This window comes from the organism of the source record quoted next, unplaced genomic scaffold (genome assembly GCF_019419815.1).
Source record: "Pyrus x bretschneideri cultivar Hongxiangsu unplaced genomic scaffold, Pyrus_bretschneideri_v1 Contig3, whole genome shotgun sequence".
Classification (NCBI taxonomy): domain Eukaryota; kingdom Viridiplantae; phylum Streptophyta; class Magnoliopsida; order Rosales; family Rosaceae; genus Pyrus; species Pyrus x bretschneideri.
Window position 1 is genome coordinate 1,304,676 of NW_025999612.1, and position 24,910 is coordinate 1,329,585.

A 24,910-nucleotide genomic window follows, 5' to 3' on the forward strand; every position below is an offset into this window, starting at 1 on the left:
TGACAATTATTCTCGTAAGATTAGAATTATTCAAAAGATCAGAATTCATGTTTAATTAGATAAGAATGAATTGGGCTCATAAAGATACTAGGTTTAGAATACTAGCTTGAATGAAGCTGAGACTGGATAAGGGTGGACTCAAAGACCCACCAATGCACGAAAGCCAGGATCTTTCATAAAATAGATTCCTATTCAAAGAGTACATAATTTCATGGATAAGCTCACACTAACCCATCAATTTGAGATACAATTTGGAATTTTTCTAGTTTCGGCTATGAGAAGATAATTTGGAATATTCAGGTAAATGCTGAGGGAGCTCAATCCTATCAAGACTCTGCCCATCTTTGTTTATCATGAAAGCCTTGCTTATAAATAGAAGAGCCTCTGCAACGAGAAAGCACCTTCAACTCAATACACAGAACAACGCTCCACGCAAAACCCTCTCGTATACTAAGAAAGCACTCACTCCCCATTGACATATATTCAGTTTGGTTAAACATCATGTGTCAACAATTGACGACACCTTCAGTTTGATTAAACAATACTGGAGCCGTAGAACCTATCTAGCCTATGAGACATTTAGTTTGGTTAAACAACATTCTTATATCCTTATTGGTTACCTATCCATGTCTCCGCTGGCGAAGAGTTTATGATTCTCTCTCTGAAATACGTTACTTCATTAGCTTCCCAACAAAGTGAGGTATTCTATAGCCTGATACCTATTCAATGTAGTACAGTTGAAGCCTATGAACCTGGAGCAGAGGATTCTTAACTTTGCAATTCTAAGAACCCTAAGCAGAGATTTTTCCTTCCTTCCTTGTAGTCGCTTGGTCCAGAAGTCAGCAGCACAATAGACTCATCTTACTCGCCTGATTCACCTCGGTAGAGAGTTGGCACGCCCGCATCAATCATAAGAAGAACGTAGTTAGCTCTTCGTTACTCTGCATATGCACCACATAGGCTTGGTAGGTTTTAGGGTCAACATTTTTGGCACACCTGGTGGGACCCAATGCTAAAAGTTACAAAGTTCATGGCCATCGAAACTCACTCTGTCAAAAGAAAGACATTGATAGGGGAATGATCTATAAATAAGGTTGTAGAGCTAGCACGGAACCTTTCTGTTATCGTCATGCCAGATCCTATAGTTCACCAAGAGATAAAAATAAGTTTCAGCAGCCAGACATTATCAGCAACAGCTATTGCACAAACAACCAAGCCTGTCGATTTTTTATCCCCATAAGGGTTGGTCAATGAAGAATATGTTGAAGAAGACAATGAGGCTTCTAAAACACCTTCTAAAGCTTTTATATGGAGAAAATTCACTGAACATACTAGGTTGCTTGAAATTTCTTTGGAATGTGAAATTGGTCGGTTTAGTCTTAAACAAGATACAGTCAATCAACACCATGAGAGGATTAATCTAAGGACAACAAAACTAACAATTTGCTAACTGCGCTATTCATCGAGTACAACCCCCTTAAAGAAAAAGATCAAACTTGTTAGAGAAATACCCTTCCTGCCACATCAGTCTGAAGGCAGTTCAAGTAAGAACAAAGCCAACATGGAATTGCCTTACGGGTCGCCACCGCTGCGGGCATGGTCAAAATTGGTGAGAAAGAGGATTCTATGACAGTTGATATGGATGAGATTCAAAGAATGCTCGACTCGACCATGAAAAAATGGTCATTGATCCCACATTTCATCCATTCTTATCCGTAATACATTGAGAAGTTCAAATATCCTCGAGGTTTTTAGAATCCCTGATTTTAGTCTCTTTTTTGGTGAATTAAGCCTCTCTTCGTTAGAGCATATTGCTCAGTTCACTGCCCAATGTGGAAATGCCAACCATAACTTTCATAAGTTATGGCTTTTCAACTTTTTTCTCTGACTTTGGTTGTTTTTTCATGGTTTATCAGCCTGCCATTAAACTTGGGAATATTTGGTAAGGAAATTTAAAGAACAATTTTACCAAGCTGGAATGGAAGTTTTGGTCTCATGGTTGGCAAGGATAGCCCAGTTATAAGACGAATCACCTATTCAGTAACCCTATCGGTTCAAGCTACCTAGAAATGGTGTTGAGTTCCTCTTCTTAAGGGATAATATGTTCGAATAGCCCAAAACAACCTCGGCATGGAGTTTCAAAAGAAATACCTGGACATGTACTTTTGCAATATGTATGAATTAGCCAAACATGTTGAGCAGTATGACTCGTTACTTAAAGAAGAAATCATAATTAAATTGAGTCCCAAGGAACACTGTATAAGAATCTAGTTATGAGTTATGCCTTGACTTAGGATATGGAGGCACCTTATTTCAATATAGATGTTGCCGAGGTCATAGTTGATAAGCTGTTTGTATGCAAGGCATTGTCTCATGCTAGCATAAAGGATATTAAAACATGGACAACTTCAGTTGAGGTTGCAATCCAAACCTCGAAGGCTTATACATTTGAGATCATTAAGGCTGATATTATTTTCGACCAACTCCTTGTTATGAAGACAATCAAGTTTCGGCGAGGTCATTTTATGCATAAGGCTGAAGACCTGAAGGGCAAGGTTTATTGCAAATTCTACAAGTCTAACAAGCATGCAACCAACAATTGTGTTATGTTTTGTGATGCTATCCAGAATTGGATCGATAAAGGCAAGCTCAAGTTTCCTAAGAAGGCACATATGTTGGTTGACACTGATCATTTTCCCATCAGCCACTGTTAACTTGGTTAATGCCTATATACCTAAGCAGAATAAGGCGCTGAGGTTAGAGATCGACCTTGCTCAGCAGGATCCTTCGATGCATCATCTCGTCCCTGCACTTCACGTCGAACGTAACTCCGTTAGCCAAGGATCAAGTGGTTCTGACACACCAATAATACTTTGTAATTGGTGTTGTGAAGTCTAAACTTTTAGATTTGGCCATCCTTGTCAACATTGTAATTGTACCACATGCTCAATCTAGCTTTTTTCTATTTATTGGATGTGTGTGTTGGGAAGAAATGTTCAAGGATGTGGCACATCTCATTTCAAAAGGTTTATTCATGCATGTGCATTTCATGTCTACATTCCTGTCACTTTCTAACTAGCTTAGTTGTTTAGTCAGCCATGCACACGGATTTCCAGCAAATTGGGCACACAAGACCTGCCTACATGGGCTAATTGACAACTTTTTGCCGTATGTGTATTTTTTTCCCCCTTAATCTTTTCAGATCACTTTGAAGCTTGACACGTGTCATGAGCATTGAAAACTGAACCAAAGCTTTTGAAGTTAAGATCCCTAGCTAGTTCATCAGTTCATTTGGGGGTTTCCAATTTTATTTCCTAGAGAGAGAAAGAGAGAAAATAGCATTAAGGCTTCACCTTCCTTTTTGCTCTTCATTTGTGAAACCATAGTTGCAAAATCTTCTTTCATGCATTAAACACCTAATCATTGAGGAATAGGGTTGCATTGTCTTTGTGGGTTTGCATTAAATTTGTGGTGAACTGTTTCTAGTTTTGATTCTGTAAGCTGACCCATTTTTGGATTTTCGTCAGTTTCTTCCTTTAACCATTTGACTGGAGAAACTGATTGGACAATAGAATCCAAATTTGCATATCATTCCCATATCATCATATGCATAGTTTGTGTGTTGGTCTCGGTGCCACAAGGTGAAGAGTTCAGGAAGAGCTGCCACCTTGTGAAGACTAGAGACAACATTATTTCAACGACACAAAGTGAAGTGCTCAGGAGTTGCCACTTTGTGAAGACCGATGTAATCCATCTTGTTTAAGGCAAGGTTCCACAAAGGTAAAGCTGCTCCGTAGACTAGGCCTAGGAATTGAGCTTTGAGTGGTACTTTGTAAGAATCTTAATTATACTAGGGGATTGGACTCAGTGGATAATGACCCGCCCCAACCACAAGAAGACAAGCAGAGTGGCGGGGCAATGGTGTCCCCGATTTTTTAACCTTGAGGTGGGTTTTTCTAGCCAATAATATCTTGTGTCCAAAGTTATTTGTATTGTGTCACATATCTTACATACATATACATGCTACATGTATCATTTGAATATTTAATTGGTATGTGGTCACAATCATGCTCTCCTGACACATTTATAACTTGTAACGAATTGAGGCCTTGCTGACAAGGATAGCTTTTAGCATTTGAAATTGGTTATTAAATCTTTAATTTATTGAGTAACAAATCTATCTTAGTTGACCAGTGGGCTTGACAAGTCAGTTCAGCAGATTATAATTTTTATATACAGGTTATTCCGCCTGGTACCAATTTCAGGTGTAAATTTGAAATCATGGTCATTGGACCAAAATTGGATATTTAGGTCAAACAATTGAAATCAAAGTCTTCTTGAGACACCAAAAGGGCTGGTTCAAAGTCTTATGCATTTCAACCTACCAGCCAGACTTCAGAGCATAATTAAACAAGGGTATTTGATTGTTATGTCCCGTCCCTTAAAACACTATATTTTATTCCCATGTATTTTACTCTTGAGTGGGTGTCTTAATTAATTTATCGAGCTATGACTCAAGAATTCTATCCTTATACTTTCTTAAGTTTCATGAATTTAATTTGGTACGTTATTATAGCGTCAATAATTGAATTTTAAATTGGAAGTTAAGGGCCTAGTTGTAACTTTACCATTAGTGCAGGGACAAGTTGGTGATTTCACTTAAAATAATCTTAAGTGGGATTTAACCCACATCTGGCCCACTCTCCTTCTCTTCTCACATTATTTTCAGGATTCACTCTCTCTCTAAACTTTCATTCTCTCTCAACTTCATTTCTCTCTCTAACACCGAGAGAAGAGAAGCTCTTAATCTCTCTCTTCCTTTCACAAATCGAGACATTGAAACCTACATTTGGAATCCCTAAGATGGGAGGAACTTGGTGGTACCATTGCATGTAGGATCGAGGCACTTAGAAGTGCTCTGCCATTAAAGCCGAGGGCTTCAAGCTTCGAAGCTTGAAACCCAGGTGACTTGTGACATGATTCTTACTTATATGTGTTTTAGACTTTCTTGGGATGTGTTTGTGATGAATTTTACTTTGAACCATGGGATTTAACCCCCTGCATTCTCTCTGAAACCTTGCCCAGTTTTCGGTCACCTTCTTCGAGCAAACTCCGACGAGTTTGAGGTTTTTGGAGCTCGTGTTTTGCTCGAATCAATCTTAGGTACGTAAGTACCACTTTGCATGTGAAAATTATTTGGAAATTAATAAGGTTTGACATGCACACTGTTTCTCGTTTCCAAAATTCAGCGAGCACTTTCGAAGGGAATCTGTCGAATTCGAGGTAGATTCGACCACCATTGCTCTTAAACCTATTTTAAGTAAGTCCCTATGCTCTATAGTTATGTTTTCTATAATTTTTGGAGTGAAATTTGGGACCGAAATCACCTTTGCAACTTTTGGTGCATTTCTGCAGTTTTCGGCGAGGCTCTGGTGACAGCAGCCGATTACTGTCGTCTTTAATTCTAACGACAAAACATGGAAATTCGTTAACTTTAACGGAATCTTCCAATGGCAGAGGTATATTTTGTCAACCTTTATCAAACCCTCACCATATCAGCGCATAACACTAGAGATGGCAAGTGTGACGTCTACTCGCCAAACTGTGGCGGCGAGTACAAGGACGCATTTGTCGGCGACGACTGCCCATGGCGGCGCGTGATACCACCTCAACGATGTGTGGTGGCTCGTGGCTGGAGCACGACAGCGCATGCATAATGCGTGACTTATAACCAGGTTTTTCAGTGTTTTGAATCATGGGGTGCCCTCCGTTTATGCAATTTCATTACGGAAATGGTAATTTTGGACAATTTTCCTTAAAATATCAATTAAAGCTTAACTTGGCTTATGATTATCACAGGATTATTAGAGGATTGAAAGAGTATAGGCAAAGAGCCTATTAACGAGGGATAAGCGCTTTGCTTTTATATGCAGATGCACATTATCTATGTTAGTCTTTGATAAAAGCATAAATAGATATACATTTATATATATATATATATATATATGATTGTAATAATGTGCATCTGCATATAAAAGCATATATGTTAGTCTTTGATAAGACTCATGCCACATAGTTGTTTCCATGACTTCTTGGATGTGGATGGAGGAACTTTGCTTCTTCCTCCCACATCACTTTTCATTTTCCACCATATAGTTGTAATAAGTTGCCTTTATGCCTCATGCTAAGTGAGTGGCAAACTTGTAATAAGTGAGCCATCACTTCTTTACCTCTTAGGCCGGTTTTATGTGCGTTTTAGGTTAATTTCCATTTTGTTTTTGTTGTCATACAATTTAAACTTAATAGGTCTTGTGGACCAAAACCTATTTGGACCCCGAAATACAAAATTTACATAAAGCCCAATACAAACCTTTCGTATAATTAATTAACATATTAATTAATCATTGCCTTATACAATTAAATTATTTAATTGTCTATACTCATCTTCGTTATGTCATGGCTACCCAAGCTAATCAAAAGAGGTTTGGAGAAGCTATTTTGTTTAGGATTGCAAATGCAATACGGTCTTTCTCTAATCCAATACTCTTGATCACATTGTTTGGTTTGATAGTTTATTCATGTCTACTATCGAATGTGATTATCTTTTTCTATATGATTACCTTGAATGTGATTTGGAACGACTTCCTAAATCTCATCCATACTCTGGCTAGAGATTCTTAATCATATAATAGAGTATTCTCCTTTGATGGTCTGAAGGTTAGAGATTCCTTGTTGCTCTTTCACTTGCCTCCATCGTTAAGTAGCTTAACCCCAACAATGTCGTTGACATCCTTTGATGAAGTACCTTATACCTTGAGCACCTATATACTTGTCTTGTATTGTAATCAATAACACCAATGACTTGAGACCAGTCACTCTCCCAGAGAGAAGACATAACATGTACTGATCTTAACAAATTGTTAATGCCCAATTGGCAATCCTATGATCAGGAACTTTTAGGATAAGTGTGCGAAAGAGAATGGTTTCATGAATCTAACTTCTTTAGATCAAATTCTCCTAATTACATATTCCTTGGACCTATTATTTCAGGGTATAACATTTAATGAGACGGTTTTAAACAATAATTTTTGCCTTCATATTAGACTAGTTTAGTTTAACATGTGAAATGTTCGTAAAATATCATCTTATGATTGGCTTTAGGGCATATTTCCAACAATTTCCCACTTGCACTAGAGCTATTCAGCCATGTAATCAGTGACGATACCTCTTCTGAAGTCATTTCAAAAATAGTTGAGTAGTAGGCTTAGACTAGACATGTTATGTACAAAAGGAACCTTGAGATTAATGTCACCATTATACAAGCTTCTTAATCATTTGGTTCAATCTCTCAATAGTGTTCGGATCTTGATGAGACCTTGATTCCATGGCTTTAGCTATCGCCCCATTAGTGTCGTAGTGGTGTTCACTAGTGAAACTTTATGATTAGAACCAAATGAAGAGTTTATAAATGAACTTTCCCATCCAAATAACATTATTGTAAGCTTTTATATGGCTATATATTTTGTATTCATGGTGGAACACATTACAGTCACTACTTTTAGTATTTCCATCTAATTATCTCTTTGGACTTAATAAAGAGCTATCTAATTGTCTCTTTAGTCATAATAAAGATATATCCATTGATGGATGTGATATTAGATTCATAATCTAGTATGTTTACTCTTCCGTTTGGTACTTTAAATCTTCTACATTCTTAAGGAACCTATCCTTTAGCATTTCTTAAATCCTTAAGGACTCACTTGACAATTGCCATGGCTCTAACCCTAGAACTGCATTGATATTGTCTTGTACCGTTCTAGGTACAACTCATATCAATGTTTTCCTTACTATGAAATACAAAAGTCACCTTTCTGCGCATGCATAGAGATTCTATTTATGCATTATGTTTCTTTAGGGGTTGAAGAGCACATTCTTTTTAAGAAGAGCAATTTCCCAATCTAACTGGAACTATCTTTCCATTTGAAGTTTATCATTTGTCTATCAATAGGGATTGAGATAATCCAATTATATCTTGAAATATATCATTATAGATTTCTTTCCCAAGTATATAAAATACATCATGTTGGAAGTATGCCCACAAAGCCACTCGTATGATGTAATAACTTTTGGAATACTTATTGTGTTAAACTTTTATATGTTTAATGACAGGCAAAGCGTATTGTTAATCACTATTTATTGTATTATGTGTTTAAGCAATAAGGCAATCCAAGGAATGTATTTAACCTAAGAGAGAAGTGATCTACGTAAGTTAGATTAACAAGACCTTTCTCTTATGTTCATTCCTTAAACGTTCCTAGCCATAGGATTGCCAATTGGGCATTGACAATTCGCTAAGTTTAGCATGTGGTATGTTAACTAAAGCATGAGTATGACTTGTCTCAAGTCATTTAGTGTTGGACACTAAGACAAACACATAGGTGCTCGAAAGGGTAATCGAGTACACTGAACAACGATCAAAAGAGAGTTTGAACATACATGTCATGTAAGAACTCATAAGTTGCAATATGCAAAGTAGTCCTTTACCTGAGGCATCATAGATGTCTAATGGTTAGGTCCTTGATCTTTGATCATATCAAAGGCATTCCATCGAGAGTGTCCACGACATTGTTGGGGTCAAGCTATCTAGTCATGTAGGGATATGAATGCAGAACAAGGGATCTCTAACCTTCCATGGTGGAGGGAGAATACTTTGAGATATGATTCGGAAGTCTTTGGCCAAAGCATATGAATATGACTTAGGAAGTTTGTTTCAAATCATATTCAATAGAATCATATAAAGAAGTATCACATTGGATAGTAGACATGAAACAAACTATCACTCAAACAATGTTATTAAGAGTATTGTATTAGAGAATGACTGTATTGCATTGTAATTGTAACTGGATAGGTTCTCCAAGGACTTCTACTTAGCTTGGGTAGCCATGACATATTGCTAGGTGTCACTCATGGTTTGTGGAAGCCATGAATATTAGCAAACACTAATCTTCATCAAAGGGAGAATTGAAATGTAGTTTCAATTCACAATCGATTGTTAAGAATAACAATCGCCCACTGCCTCGCTGATTGGAACCTAATGGATCATACACCGAGTAAGGATGAAAGTGAAGAAATATAAATGAGATGGATAAGCAATTAAATGGTTTAATTGAGAATGGTCAAGATTAATTAATTAGTTAATTAATTACACAAAAGGTTCGTATTGTGCTTTCAATTTAGTTTCAAGTCTTGGAGTTCCTACAGTCTAGGAATTGGATTGCGTTGCAGTTAATCACAAATCCTAAGATGATGCAATATCTACTTCTAGATATCCTCTAGGATTCTCTCGGCTTAGAATGAGGATTCTATCCTTAAAAGGTTTCTCTCCTCATGGTATAAATGCACCCATCTAGATTTCATCTATGTTAACGCAATATAAACACTTGAATTCTCTTGCCTACTGCTTAAGTTTAAAATGATTCACTAACTTGACCGTTGAAGAGCTTCTGGCCAACAGACCCTTCCCGGCCTTAGGCTTACTCATCGTTGTTTACTTTTTTGTAGGTTGCTCGAGATTGTGCTCAACCACCATTCATAGGGGTGTGTGAATTTAGTTCTAAAAATTGGTGTGAAGTAAGGGGTAATATACTAGCGACTCGTCAACCGAATCTTTAAGGAGAAGATTGAAGACACGATGGAAGTCTACATAGACGACATGGTCATTGAGAATAAAGAGAGGAAGGACCATATAATGCATTTCTAAGAATCGTTTGACCTGCTATGGAAGTACAACATGAAGTTGAATCTAGAAATACCTTCGGAGTAGTGTCAAACAAATTCTTGAGGGGTACATGGTCACTAAACATGGAATTGAGGCTAACCCAGACCAGATAAGGGAAATGATGGAGATGAGATTGCCCAGGACTATGAAGGAAATACAAAGCCTAATAGGGTGAACGGCATCCCTGCGACATCCCTTAGCAGATTCCATTCCTGATCCCACTCATAAGTGCAAACCATTCTTAACGACAATAAAGAAGAGAAAAGGTCTACTCTGGACGGATGAATGCGAAGAAGCCTTCATGAAGCTCAAAGAATACATCTCCAAACCCTTGCTGCTATCCAAACCAATTGATAAAGAAGATTCTATATGTACTTAGCTATATCTCACTATGCTTTAAATGCAGCTCTGACCTGAGAAGACTTTGGGGGAGCATAAACCAATATACTGCATATCAAAAGCTCTTCTCGAACTAGAAACGAGTTATCAGAAAATGGAAAAATTTATCCTATAGTAACGGCAGCCATAAAACTCCGACCATATTTCCAGTCGTTCAGAATGATCTACATAAGGGAGTATTTGCTAAGATCCATCTTCCATGACACCTCCTCTAGAGTCATAAAATGGGTCATTGAACTGGGGCAACATGAGATAATATACCAACCTAAGACATTAATCAAGGCTTAAGCACTTACGGACTTTGTAGCGGAATTCACACTAGCAACCTAAAATGTCGTGGATACAACAAGCTCCCAAAGCTCTCCAGAAAATGCCTGCCTTTGGAAGCTTTATGTAGATGGATGACTGAGGTTGAGCAATTCTGTAATATAAAATTCAGTATATGCTTCATTGACCAGTCAGCGTCACCAGTTACCAAAAATAAGAATAAACAATTCTACTTGGTTTACTAACGTGGTCCTTGTTACATAAAGTCCATTTCAGCACACATTTAAACTCTGATAAACTTAGATCAAAGCACATATCTATTTGCAAACCCTATAGACAATATATCACAAGAAAATGGACAAGATATGTGAACAAGAGAAATGATAAACCACACAAGGAGTTTTTGGTTGGAAAATCCCACCTCTAGGTTAAAAAATCTCCACTAAATCCAATCCACTAATGCAAATAAGGTTCTTACAAAGATCCACACAAAACTCAATTTCTAGATCTAATCTAAGGAACAACTTTACCTTTGTGCAACCTTACTTTGCATGAGATAAGGATTTCTTCGGTCTTCACGAAGTGGCAGCTCCTCCTAAGCTTTTCACCTTGTGGCACCAAAATGAAGTCGTCCTCCAGTCTACACAAGATGAAACTAGCTAGGGGATCTTAACCCCAAAAGCTTTGGTTTGTTTTTCAGCCCATAAAGAACATGTGTTAGGCTTCAAAACGATTTGAAAAGATCAAGGATGAAAAAGAAAGGATTCAGCAAAAAGTTATCAGTTAGCCCATATAGGCAAGTCTTAAATTGCGTACCCAGCCTCTGAAAATCTACACGTAAGGCTGACTAGACAATTAAGCTAGTCAGAATGTAACAAAAATGTTGATGTGAAATACACATGCATGAACAAACATTTTGAAGTGAGATGTGCCACATCCTTGAACATTTCTTCGCAGCAGACACATCCCATAAACAAAGAATATCTTCAAGCAGGATTTGAGCATGTGGTACAAGTACAATGTTGACAAGGAAAGCCAAACCTAAAAGTCTAGATTTCCCAATCTCCCCATTTGGCTTTCCTTGACAAAATACCCTAAGCCTAAAACTAATTTCACTCACCCACACTTAAGAGATGAACAAAGGAACGGATCTAGCAAAACACAAATCTTGATTAGAACAAGTGAAATTTATCATGGGTAAAAAGCTTGCAAGGTATATATGTAACACAACTAAAATTTTTCTCCCCTATTTTGTCATAGTAAGACACAGAAAAGGTGGATTATCTTACTTAATTTCCAAAATGGAAGCAAGTATACAATGCAAGAACATCAAAAGCATAGCAGATAAAGAATTATCAATAAATCATATGAGTTTGTCCAACCAAAGTGAACCAACTCTGCCAAAAAGGATGCATGCAATGAAATTGAAGTCCCTTAGAAATGATGCTTTCATATAAACAAACTCCCCATAATCCTAGATTATGATTACACTTTTCTGAGGAAGGATGGTGACTCAACAGAAAAGGAAGATGTCCATTTGACAAACAGTTTTGAGCAGAAGCATAGACTAATGTAGCTAGACAAATGAAGACATCTCATTAAAAAGACAGAGATCAAGATAACATTTGTAATCATTGCACCAACACATTACAACTAAAGCACAAGGCATTAGAAGGGATAAGAAAAATAATTTGAATATCGATGCTTCCAAGAGATATTGATAAGACAAGTGCTTGACACGAAGGCATGAAATGCAATTGTCAAAAGACAACTCTTCAAAGGCTTACATAAATAGTAAAGTAGAGATGAACACTTGCTCATGATGCAACAATGATGTGTCAAGGTAAGGGTACATGATTGGTGACAGCATCTTGAAAACATAGAACCAAACATTTAATCTCAAAAAGTATTTTCAAACTTTGACCAAACTTTTAATAATTTGTTAACTTAAAAAAAAAAAACACTTCCAACATAAAATGAACAAAGGACAAGACTCACAAAAATAAAGACACAAGCCTTGGAACAAAAGATAAATTTGACGAAGAACTTTAAGGGGGCACCAATTTGATAAATGCCAAGGTCATTGGAATGATGGTGAAATTTTGATAAGACACCTTTTGATTTTTCAAAGAATTTGATTCATGACCTGTGGCGGGGGACCTTGAAGCACTACATATGACATTGCATGGAAAGCCAAATTGATGAGATTTTCCCATTTTGATGATATATAATTTCTTTTTGAAGACACCCCTCACATACAACACTCTCTCATTTGAAAATTTGTTTTGATTTGGGGAGAGGACAAAAAGAAGATGAGAATTAACACTTGTTTCAGATTATAGAGCAAGTAAAGTCACTACCACTAAGGATCAAATCAATATTAAATTCAAAATCACTTCAAGATTTGGATGAGTAAGAAAATGATTTTCCAAAGGCCATCTGAGAGAATAGGGAGAAACTTTGACATCACAGTGTATAATTATCCAAGGTTAATTCACATATTACTAACAATGTATGACCGCTAAGAGATACGTACAGAGAGCAAAATGAAATTATCTGATAAGATAGCTATCTACACAAAAACATGAACATAGATTGGACAAAAAAATCAATTCTTGGAAGCAAGGCTACACAACCTAATAAATTCATAGCACAAAGACTAACAAATTGTCGAAGATCTTCGTACCTTCAATTATCTAGGGCTTTAATGAAGATGTCAGCTGGCTGTTTTTCAATTGGGACAAAGGTTAAGGTAATAACTTTACCTTCCACAAAATCTCTAATGAAATGATGCCTAATGTCTATATATTTGGTAGAATGTTGGACAGGATTCGTGGAAATGTCAATTTCACTCATATTGTGACAATAAACAAGAAAGTTGGATTGAGAAATACCATAGTCAGTGAGCATTTGGTTTATCCATATTAATTGAGTGCAGCAGCTTCCAACAACAACATATTCAACTTCAGCAGTAGATAAAGAGACATAGTTTTGCTTCTTGCTGTGCTAAGCTATTGGATTGTTTCCAACATAGAAAGGTACTCTTTCAATCAACAATGTAACAGCCTAATCAACATTACTGAATCCAATTAGATTTGTGTTGGTGTCACGAGTATATTGAAGCCCATAATTAGTGGTTCTACTTATATATTTGATAAACCTATACAAAAGCAATATCAGGACTGCTTGCAGTTAAAAAGAGTAGGTTTCCAATCATGTTTCTATACAGATTTAGTCAACATCCTTGCCACACAAGTCCTTATGAATTTTGGCACTCGTACTCATTGGTGACCTAGTAGCTTTTGATCCTTCAAAACCAAATTTCTTCGCTAAATTCTTGGCATACTTCGCTTGAGAAATAAAAATGCCATCATTTTCTTGTTTGACTTGGCATACAAGGCTCATCTCAAACTCACTAGTCATCATATTAATGAACTGCTTCACAAGAGAATCAGAAGTGAAGCTAGCAACAATATCATCTACATACACTTAGGTAATCACAACATGAGTCTTCACTTTCTTAACAAGCAATGTCTTATCAACTGAGCCACATGTGTAACCATGAGAAAAAAGACTAGAAGATAATCTTCATACCAAAAATGAGGAGCTTGCTTAAGACCATAAAGAGCCTTCCTCAGTTTGTACACACCGTTAGGATTGTGAGGATCTTTAAAGCCTTTAGGTTGTTCCACATAGACTTCTTCATTAAGAAAACCCATTAAGAAAGGCGATTTTGACATCCATTTGAAATAGTTTGCACTTTAAATGGCATGCAATAACGCAAAGAAGTTTGCCAGATTCAAGATGAGCAACATGAGCGAATGTTTCATCAAAATCAACACCTTCAAGTTGAGAGTGTCCTTGAGCAACAAGTCTACCATTATTTCTAATCACATTTTCGGACTAATCAGACTTGTTCTTGTAAATCCATTTGGTGCCAATAACATTAGTGTTCAATGGACGGTTAACAACGGACCAAACTTCATTCTTCTCAAACTGATATAGCTCTTCTTGTATGGTCAATATCCATTCTTCATCAGTTAAAAAAGCTTTGATATTTTTAGGCTTAATTTAAGAAACATAGCACACATTGACAGCTTCATCTACAATTTGTCTTCAAGTTCTAACACCTTTGTCAATAGGACCACTATTTCCTCATCCCAATGACTTCTGGCCCATTTCGGTTTATCCTTGAACAGGATGTGAGAATCTTGATCAGTGCTTGATTCACTCTTATTTTGACTTTCTTACAACACACCTGACTTAATAGAAGCATCACCATTATCCTTTGAGGGAGAAGAAAAAAAAAATCAACATTTTCAATATCGAGAGTAGAAAGAACAATGGAGTCATCAACTTTGACATTTATAGATTCCATGAGGGTATTTGTGTGAAGATTGTAAACTCTAAAGCTCGGTTTGTGTTGGAGTACCCTAGAAAGATTCCTTCATCACTCTTTGTATCAAACTTGGCTAGGTGTTCTTGATCTCTCAAAATATAGCAAACACTTCCAAATACTCTAAAGTGTTGGAAATGTGCCCTAAAAGCCAATCATATGATGATACTTTATGGACATTTTACATGTTAAACTAATCTAGTTTAATATATATATATATATATATATATATATATATATATAAAGGGCAAAGATTAAGCTATCTCATATAAATGTTATATGCTTAAACGATAAGTTTCAGGAATATGTAATTGGGAGAATGTGATCTAAAGAAGTTAGATTCATGAGACCATTATTTTCTTATACATATCCTAAACATTCTGATGCCAATTGGGCATTGACAGTCCGTTAAGATCAGTACGTGCTATGCCTTCTCTTAGAGAGAGTGACTAGTCTCAAGTCATTGGTGTGACTGACACCAACACAAGTATGTAGGTGCTTAATGGAGAATGAGTCCACTAAACACGATCAACAAGGAGTTCTCATACTCATGTCACATGAGCACTCATGGTTGGGATAATGCAAAGTAGTCATTTGACCTGAGGCATCATAGTTGTCTTGTGGTTAGGTATTTGATCTTTAGCTATGTCAAAGTCACTCCATCAGAGGATGTCCAAGGCATAGTTGGGGTTAAGCCACTTAGCCATGGAGGCAAGCGAATGCACAACAACGGATCTCTAACCTTTAAATTGTTTGAGGGAGATACTCTACGATATGATTAAGAATCTCTGGCTAGAGTATGAATGAGATTTATGAAAAACAGACATTCAGTAAAAAGTTGTCAATTAGCCCATGTGGGCAGGTTTTAAGTTGCATGCCTAGCTTGCTAGAAATTCGCACGCAAGACTGACTAGACAACTAAGCTAATCAAAATGTAACAGGAATATAGATGTGAAACGCACATGCATGAACAAACCTTTTAAAGTAAGATATGCCACATCCTTGAATATTTCTCCCTAATAGACACAATCCATAAACAAAGAATAGCCTAAAGCAAGATTGAGCATGTGGTACAATTACAATGTCAAAAAGGAAATCCAGATCTAAAAGTCTAGACATCACAGCTTACTTTTCCATTGAGCTAAAAAGGTGAAATAGTTTGGTGCAGGGAAAGGGTGGAATACTTTGGTCAGGAAAGAGTGACATACTTTGGGAAAGGAAAGAGTGAAATACTCTGGGAAGATAGTTGTTATGGAGTTGGGCTAATGACAGTGCACGACTGAAATAACGTGCAAGGAAATATCTCATTTGCTTACCTAGCATGGGATCACTCTATGTTGGGCTTAGACTTTGGTACTCCCAAGTAAGCCGAAGTTTCAAATATCAAAGAGTTTTCTATGAGCCTTGTGGACCTTAGCATATGATATAAATTGGATTTAGCACGAAATAGTATGTATCTTATAGAATGTCTGGGCTTCAATCCTCTTGAGCCTTGCGTGATGTTTTTGGACCCCAACAATATTTAATTTAAATTATAGTGAATTGACTTTGGTACTCCCAAGTAAGCCGAAGTTTCAAATATCAGAGTTTTCTAAGAGCCTTGTGGACCTTAGCATATGATATAAATTGGATTTAGCACGAAATAGTATGTATCTTATAGAATGTCTGGGCTTCAATCCTCTTGAGTCTTGCGTGACGTTTTTAGACCCCAACAATATTTAATTTAAACTATAATGAATTTAAATTATTGCTTAACACATTGTAAGGCTAAACTCACATATCCCCTTTAATGTAGATAATATCGTTTGTTCAAAATATTTAAAAAAAAAATTACATTAATTGATTTAATTATATTAATTTTAAAAAATATTGACAATGTAAAAAATTATTAAATTACATTAAAAGTGAAATTTTCGTACAATTATTCATATACTATACGTTTAACTGCTTTACTTCAAAATTATTTTGGGTGCACACGAAAAATCACGGTACGGCCATCATGAAGCTTTGTAGAACTGCTGTTGCAGATTTTTCAAGGTGTAAACTTTTATTATCAAGAATGTTGAATTTGAGATCATCATCATCAACATCGTCATCCTACGGATTTTGGCCACTTCGCCGTCTTTTAGGTGGCCCGATGAACAAATCCGTCTCGACATCCATATTTGGTGTCTGGGGCAGGAATACTCCATGATCATCTCCATGCTTGCTTGTTCTTGAAGCACGAAGTGGCTGCATGCTACACTGAATCAATTAATAGTCATACATAAACAATTAAGTATATATTTGAAATTTTTATCCTTTCATAAAATGGTAGTTTGACTATTCCCAAGTATATTTAGATTAGGTTTTGATTCTGATTTTGATTTGGCTTATTATACCTATAAAAATGTACCAAGAATAATATAGTTACCAAAATTAACACCTATATATCTAATGTCAAGTTCCAATAAAGATACTCAATCTTATCCAAACTCAACAATTAACTTTCTAGTCAATTTATGATGCTACATATGTGGCAATATATATAAGATGTTTATATTATCATATTTACAGTTCAACGACATAACTTAACCATAATAACAGAAGCCTTTATGCCTGTCCAATTGATTCACTTGTACATATTGGAGATCATGAACCCTAGATTCAAAGTCGACAATTAACTTTCTAATCAATTTATGATGCTATATACATGGCAATATAAGATGTTTATATATTTACAATTCGACAACATTACTTAACCATGATAACAGTAGCCTTTATGCATATCCAATGGATTCACTTGTAGATATTGGAGATCATGAACCCTAGTTGAAAGTGGCCAAGAATTGCATTAACTAGGATGTGTATACAATGTTGATGTTCAACGTTTATGAGAGAATCTGAAGCATTACCATTTCCCACAGCCTTGTATTTTGTTGCAATAGCTTTTTCTCCTGATCATGGGAAGTTTAAGAACACGGCATATCAACATTTTCAGACAAATAGAGGCATATGCACGCGAATAATAATATGTAACGGAAACTTCTACTGGTAATTACCTCTTCCTTCAGCTTATCAATCTGCTCCGTCAGTAACTGACTCTGATAAAGGAAAAACAAAGTGCATTACATGTTAGTAGCTTATAGTAATGATTCAAATTATATCCTATAAAGGGAAAGTTCATGTTTCAGTCTAAATTCAATTGGCAATATTGGGGATTGACTCAATTCTCCCTTAATTTTCGATGTGGGGTTCATTCTCAGCATACACCCTGACGCCACGTAAGAGGCATTTTAATCTTAACATGTAGGCAACACAGGTTGAAAGAAGTTAAGGTTACACCCTAAAACCAATTGACAATAATAGAAGTGGCTCAACTGTTTATACGATACGTATGTTTCTTAATTCAATGGTGTGAGATTTACACTTCAAATACATAATACACACATAATATATGTATAACTTTTTTGCCAAACATAATATATGTATAACTTAAACCTTTAACATTTTGAACTTCTACTAATTAATTATCTTTTCTCTGCTATCCGGAATGATTGTTATATCAAGTCCACTGAATTGATGACCTATTTATTAATGCAAAATATAAAGAAATCCTGTATAAGCAGACCAAGAGAAGGAAAAAGAATGCATATATATAGCTCTACTAATTAATTATCTTTTCTCTGCCATCCGGAATGATTGTTATATCAAGTCCACTGAATTGATGACCTATTTATTAATGCAAAATATAAAGAAATCCTGTATAAGCAGACCAAGAGAAGGAAAAAGAATGCATATATATAGAACTCCTATAAATTAATCTGTACCCTTTTGGCCCTAATTATTGTTAAGCTTCGCTCCAGTTGATTCTCTATCTGATGTAGTTCCTCCATGGAACATGATTCCAAATCATTACCTAACAGCTTCCTACACCATACGTATAGCATTTATCAACAATCTCCGACGAAAATGAAAATCTGATTGCAGTACAACACTAAAACAAGCTTAAAATACAAATTTCCAGTTGAGCATTGAGTTAAACCGTTTAGAAGCTTCAATACACTCGATCTTTTTTGCCAAGGTTTGAGTGTCATCCTTCTCATGCTGCATGCAGTCCAAAAATTGCCAGAAATTTAGTAACGTTTATCCTGCATGCAGGTCTTAAAAGGAATTGCTTTTGATAAAAGAAGATATGAAATAATTAGCCCTTTCAGGATAGTTATTTCTCTCGCGGACTCAACTGCGTTTTTTACTTTAATGATTTGAATCGTCGAATTTTAAGGTTTTATACACCAATAGTTCTCCAAAAAGGGGAAAAAACCAATTATATAGCAGCTGGAATAATTTATATTTTAATTGAATGAAAGGATAGATAGAACCAGTGTGCAGTGGCAGATACCTCCATATCTTCTTCAAATGCTTTAATGGTAAGATGGCCTGCATCCTTCACTCTCATTTGGTAACGGTCTAGTGTGTTGTTGATACTGAAAGCACAACAAGAGATAAGAATACCACCAACTGTGCTAAGATTTATTTTCCATATTATCCATACAGATTCAAATTATAGGCAACTATAAACCCAGATAAAAGTTTAAAGAAGAGGGGTGGGAGGGGGGGGGGCGGGGTGGGGGGTGTGGACGATAGATTTATGTGTATTCGTGACAAGCCATGACGTGGTGATTGGAGCTTGAGATTAAAAGCTAATAAGATGACTAAGTACTACGTGTAAATAATTATACATTGAAGAAAGTTGAGGTTCCACCATAAAATGAATTAGTAATATGGAGTAGCTCAATTACTTATAAGCATAGGCAATGTCCCTTCTTTCCCTGATGTGGGATTAATACTCTCATCAAGCCACTTTATGTTTGGCAAATTTTCAAGCCTAACACATGGACAATACAAATTGGATGACGTAGGACAACTTACTATGATACCATGAAGAAAGTTAAGGTTCCACTATAAAATTAATTGGCAATATGAGAGTAGCTCAATTAGTTATAAGCACATGCAAAGTGTGTTCCTTCTCCAATGTGGAATTGATAATCTCAACATAGATTGAGATATATCGAGTATGGAAAGAGATGACCTATTATATTTATGTGATTGAGTCAAAGGCAAGTCAGGTCAGGAGTGCTAGTAGTGAAGTTATGCAGATGGTTTTTTAACAAGGTTAAACCACGTTTACAATGATTTAAGAAATTAAATGTTAGATAAAGTTGAAGGCCATGCTAAATTAAAGGAAGAAAAAAAACTCTAAATCTCTCTGAAAGGAGATGTACTATAAACTCAACCAATTTATCGTTCTTATATCCAGATCCTTACAAGTGCCACCTTCTAAGAGGAGATTCACTTTATAGTTGGTGACTGAGTTGTAACAACCTGTTTGGAATGTGTTTAGAAAAGGCTTATATAAGGCAACACTCCCTAAAACTCAACTCAAGTCTTAATCTCCTGAAACACAAAATGTGTCTCATTATGTCCCCTAACGTTAAAATCTATTAACAGGTCCGATAAAATTGTTTATGTGGCACAAATAGGTCCCATTGTAGCTGAGATGTGTCATTTGTGCTAGGGGAACAATTTTAACTATTTTACTAATGGATTTTGACGATCGATATGGGAAAAATTGAGACAGAGTTGATTTAAGAGAGTTAGGTAAAACCTTTTGAAAATGAGGGGGTTCTTAGATAGATATAATAAGATGTACTCGAAAATTAAAATTGAATGGAACTGTCAAATTTTCCCAATTAATTGTTTACCATTTATATTATTTTGGATTATCACTCTCAAGTAATCAAACTAGTTGTGTGTGGAGACCAAGCTTTAGCGTACTATTATTCCACATATGTATATATAATGGAAAAATTAGTATCCGGTCCCTAGTTACTAATGTTCATTAACTAAAACATTATTAGTTTTTAGATTTTGATCTAAGTCTCTAGCATTAATGTAATAATGAATTTACACGTCAGTTACATAATTCTTTTAAATAAAATTTAACAATTAATTTAGAATTTTAATACTCACACCTTTATTAAACGTCTAACTAATTTTCAATTCAAAACATTTTCAAAAATAAATAAATTAGAATAAGTTGGTACCCATTAGCTTTTTTCAAAAAATGGTTTCAATTTTTCAATCTTATATGTAACCATTCATGTAATTTTTTCAAATTTTTAATCTTAAAATGTACTCATTTTTTAAATATACCAATTTGTTATATTTTTATATAAAATCTATTCAATTTTTTTCTAATCCATTTTTAAACTTATATGGTTAAATTCTTTTTGCTTTGATTTGAGAATGTATCCATGTCATGTTTAATCGAAGAAATTTACTGATGTTATTAAGCCTAATATCTTTTCTTTTTTTTTTTCTTTTTTTCTTTTTTGTGATTTTGAAGAATGTACCCATGTTTTGGTACAATAATTTTTTGGTTAATTTTGATGAATGTACCCATATTTATATACACACACGCACACAATAGTATATTTATATTTTAATATTTTTAATCTCATTAATATAAACAACTATAAATTTCATTTTTCAATTTAAAAAATATAGTAACATACATAGAAAGAAATCATCACATTAATTTCAGGGACTTCGATCAAAAATTGAAAAGCAACAAGGTTTCAATCAAAGAATATTCATAACTAGAGATTGCATTCAAAGTCTCCCATATATAATGTTTGAAAACCTAAACATACAATTTTCTTTTTTTTTTTTTTGATGAAAATAACAAAAAATATCGTACTCTTGTAAGCTTCTTAGTACACATCGTTAACAACATTTATTGTCATGCATGCACAGGGCTTGTAGCTCAAGTATTTAAGAGTATTCACCCATGTACAAAAGGCCTTAAGTTCGACCCTCCCTAACCCTGCATCGGCCTTATCCATATTTCAATAATGGTAATAATAATGATCTTAATTCTCTTATCCTAATTAAGCATACAACTATGATAAAATGAAGATAGTAAATAGTGTTTTTTTACAATTTTTTGTTTGAACACATTCTAGTCAATTTTAATTTTTGGTACATCTATACCTATAGGCTAATATTAAAGTTTGAAAATTTGTTTGAACACATTTGTAATAGTTTGTCCATTATTACTCAATCACAAATATGATTCTCTTAGCAACGGTACTGTAGGTATATCCATATCCACTTCTCAAGATTAAGAAGATGCAAGCATTTACTAATCTTTTAATTTGATTGAGCATAAATGTTGGTCAGAAATCAATCACATCTTATACTTCAAACAAGATTATTCATTTAACTCAAGCGTACAGTCCTTATATAGTGGAGGAGAGATTCTCTCGTATCGTTAATAATTTATTATGTGTGTCAATCGTCATTAATATGTAGTGAATTTTTGAAAGCATTACAAGTACTTAGTAGACGACGTCCTCACTAAAACAAAAACTTAAAACCTAGTTGCATAATAACAAAATCCTCCAGTAATAGATACTAGGAACAGCGACCCCTTCATTTTTAAGTACTAATCAATATATAGAATGAAGAGGCCAGGAACTAAAGCTATATATTACTCAGAGGTCCCTCTGATAGACCAAAATTCCAAGTTTATTTGTCAGTTATTTCACCTAAAGTTATATAAATCAAGTATATTTGTTTTATTTGTTAGGGTTAATTACATGTCACTGATTTAGATTCAGTAAATATCCACAGAAAAAACAAAGATCCTATAAACAATAAGTAATTAACAAATAAAATATAATATTGTCAAATCTTATGACAAATTTAACTATAAAACTTCCATTTATTTAATAAAATCTTCATCTTATGATCAGTTCTAAATCATGTGAATATATTTACTAAATAATACATATATCAGAAACTACACATCTCAAAGATTTCCTTTTTCTTGTTCAAATATTTCTTGAAACAAATGTGGTGAGTGAAAGGTCTATAACAGGAGAGAGAAAAGGAAACCCAATTAAAACCCAGAATACTTTCAACCCAAACCGATGAACAAAATTACCACAAAAATATTTTTGAATCAGAAAAGAGGGGAAATTAAAGAAGCTTAATTTTATGAATTTGGTCTATAAACAGTAATTACACACACACACACATAAAGCCTGAGATATGTTTGGTCTAGACTTTTCCAATATATTTGGTATAGACTTTTCCCTATCTATCTATCTTGCTACACGTACTACACAAGAAGCAGCTTTCTGCACTGATTAAAATCAAAATCTGAAATTAAATTAACTATAAAACCATCTTAAAATGCCTAATTTAGAAACAAAATAAAACAAAAATATTATGGTTTTGTTCTAAAAGATAAACGTACCTAGAGCTGGAAAACTCGTAGAGCTTCCCTCTTGCGGAGAAGACAACAAGTGCAACTTCTGCATCACACAGAACTGAAAGCTCAAAGGCTTTCTTCATCAACCCATTTCTTCTCTTCGAAAAGGTCACTTGCCTGCTCGCTGCATCTTCTATGCGCTTCATCTGCGTCTTCCCCCTCACCATTTTCTCACCTTAATCGAATTCCGGGACAAACCGGAAGTCAATTTCCTGGAAAATCTCAAGCAACAACAAGAAAAAGGGTTTCTAAATATGGAAAGGGGGCAGACAAGAAACCCTAGAAACAAATTATGAGGAGGAAGAAGATGAATAAAGATTTAAAGATACAAAGTACCCATACAATAAGAAAATTAAGATTGATTGATTTGTTCTACTTTTTTCTTTTCCTTTTTAGGTCCAAAGCCTTTAACGAGAACCCTATGAATGTATAATAGAGGAATATTTCTGGAAATATAAAAAGCCTGGAATAAAATGAAAAGGGAAAGGAGGTTATAAGTTTTGAACCCAATCTACTCTTCCTCCTTTCTTTTTTTGGTAATTAATGTACACCTCCCCAAAAAGTTAAAAACAAGGGAATACTTGCCCAACCTATACATGTGACCCACTTACTATTTCTTCACCCAATGCTAAAATGATTAAAAGATAAAGATGTGCTATTCCCACAAATTTTTTTAATTTACAACTATTGAATCGTTGAATTATAAAATATCAAAAGTTCAAAATTAAAAAATAAATCTGTGAGACTTAAAAATAAATAAATAAATAAAAATATGTAGATAGCACCTTCTTAAAAAAAATAATAGGACTAAAATTAAGGGATAACTTGATATAGATCCAATTTTATGAGCCATTAGTAGAATTAGTTCACTTCATTGAAATAGGTCCAATAATTAAGATTCTACGTATGCTTATTTGTAGTTTGTACCATATTTACCCCTTAGACTTACGAATTGTTATAAATACACAAAATTTTTTAATTATGGGATTATTTGTCGTTTAACTAATCCCTTAATTGTAGAATAAGTTATAACCATATAATCACCTCAACCCCCAGTCCGTTTCATCCCACCTTTTTTCCTTCTTCCAAACAATTCTCTCTATCAATCCTCCTCTTTTTTGTCTCTTCTTTTCATGGGTGATATTTTTGTGTTCTTCCCTCCAAACTCGTTCCTTTAATGGAGGTATATTATATCATATTTATATTTCTATGTTCCGCCATGTAGGTTACTAGCATTTTTTTTCCAATGCAATAGGTAGTTTATTTTTGTTTTGCAGGTACATTATATTTGCTTTGTAGGTATAAAGCATTTTTCTTTCTATACAATAAGTAGGTAGTTACTAGATTATTTCGGTTTTGTTTTCTTCATAAATAGTAGTTAGTCACTAGATAGTATTTTAGTTTCGGTATTTAAATATTCAAAATTTAAAAACTGAATAAATGATACAAAATTAAATAATTTAAATATTTTTATCTAAAGGAGCAAAATTGATATCAAAATATGTAATTGAATAACTGGACTCAATTCAAAATACTTTTTGGACCTAGATCCAAAAGCCCTTTAAAATTAAATACCTTTGTTGGGGTGCACAGAAACGCGATGCCATTGAGCCTTTTGGTCACACGTGAGTGGAGTGACTGACGGATGGGCAATGATGAGCTATAGAGAGAAAAAGCAGCAAGCAATCCTGTCGGTTGCCACGTTGTTAGTTATATCCAAACAATCGCTGTAACCTGAAGTTGCAGGTAA

The 24,910-nt window shown here is 34.9% G+C and overlaps 1 protein-coding gene across 4 annotated transcripts; it reads right to left on the minus strand.

Annotated features, from left to right (window-relative positions):
• Positions 1–16,670: 16,670 nt before the first annotated feature.
• LOC103952886 (agamous-like MADS-box protein AGL19) lies at positions 16,671–23,678 on the minus strand. 4 transcript variants are annotated; one of them, XM_048589158.1, is made up of 7 exons: positions 23,146–23,673; positions 19,222–19,306; positions 18,865–18,926; positions 18,650–18,749; positions 17,882–17,923; positions 17,735–17,776; positions 16,671–17,072 (listed from the first exon to the last, which is right to left on the minus strand). In XM_048589158.1, exons 1-7 carry the CDS (start codon positions 23,325–23,327, stop codon positions 16,938–16,940), a joined length of 648 nt encoding a protein of 215 aa, XP_048445115.1. In that variant the 5' UTR covers positions 23,328–23,673; the 3' UTR covers positions 16,671–16,937. The 4 variants fall into 4 exon arrangements, with proteins under 4 accessions (XP_048445115.1, XP_009362848.2, XP_048445116.1 ...); XM_009364573.2 differs by having other exon boundaries at positions 16,671–17,084; XM_048589159.1 differs by having other exon boundaries at positions 16,671–17,079; positions 23,146–23,672.
• Between the last annotated feature and the right edge of the window lie 1,232 nt (positions 23,679–24,910).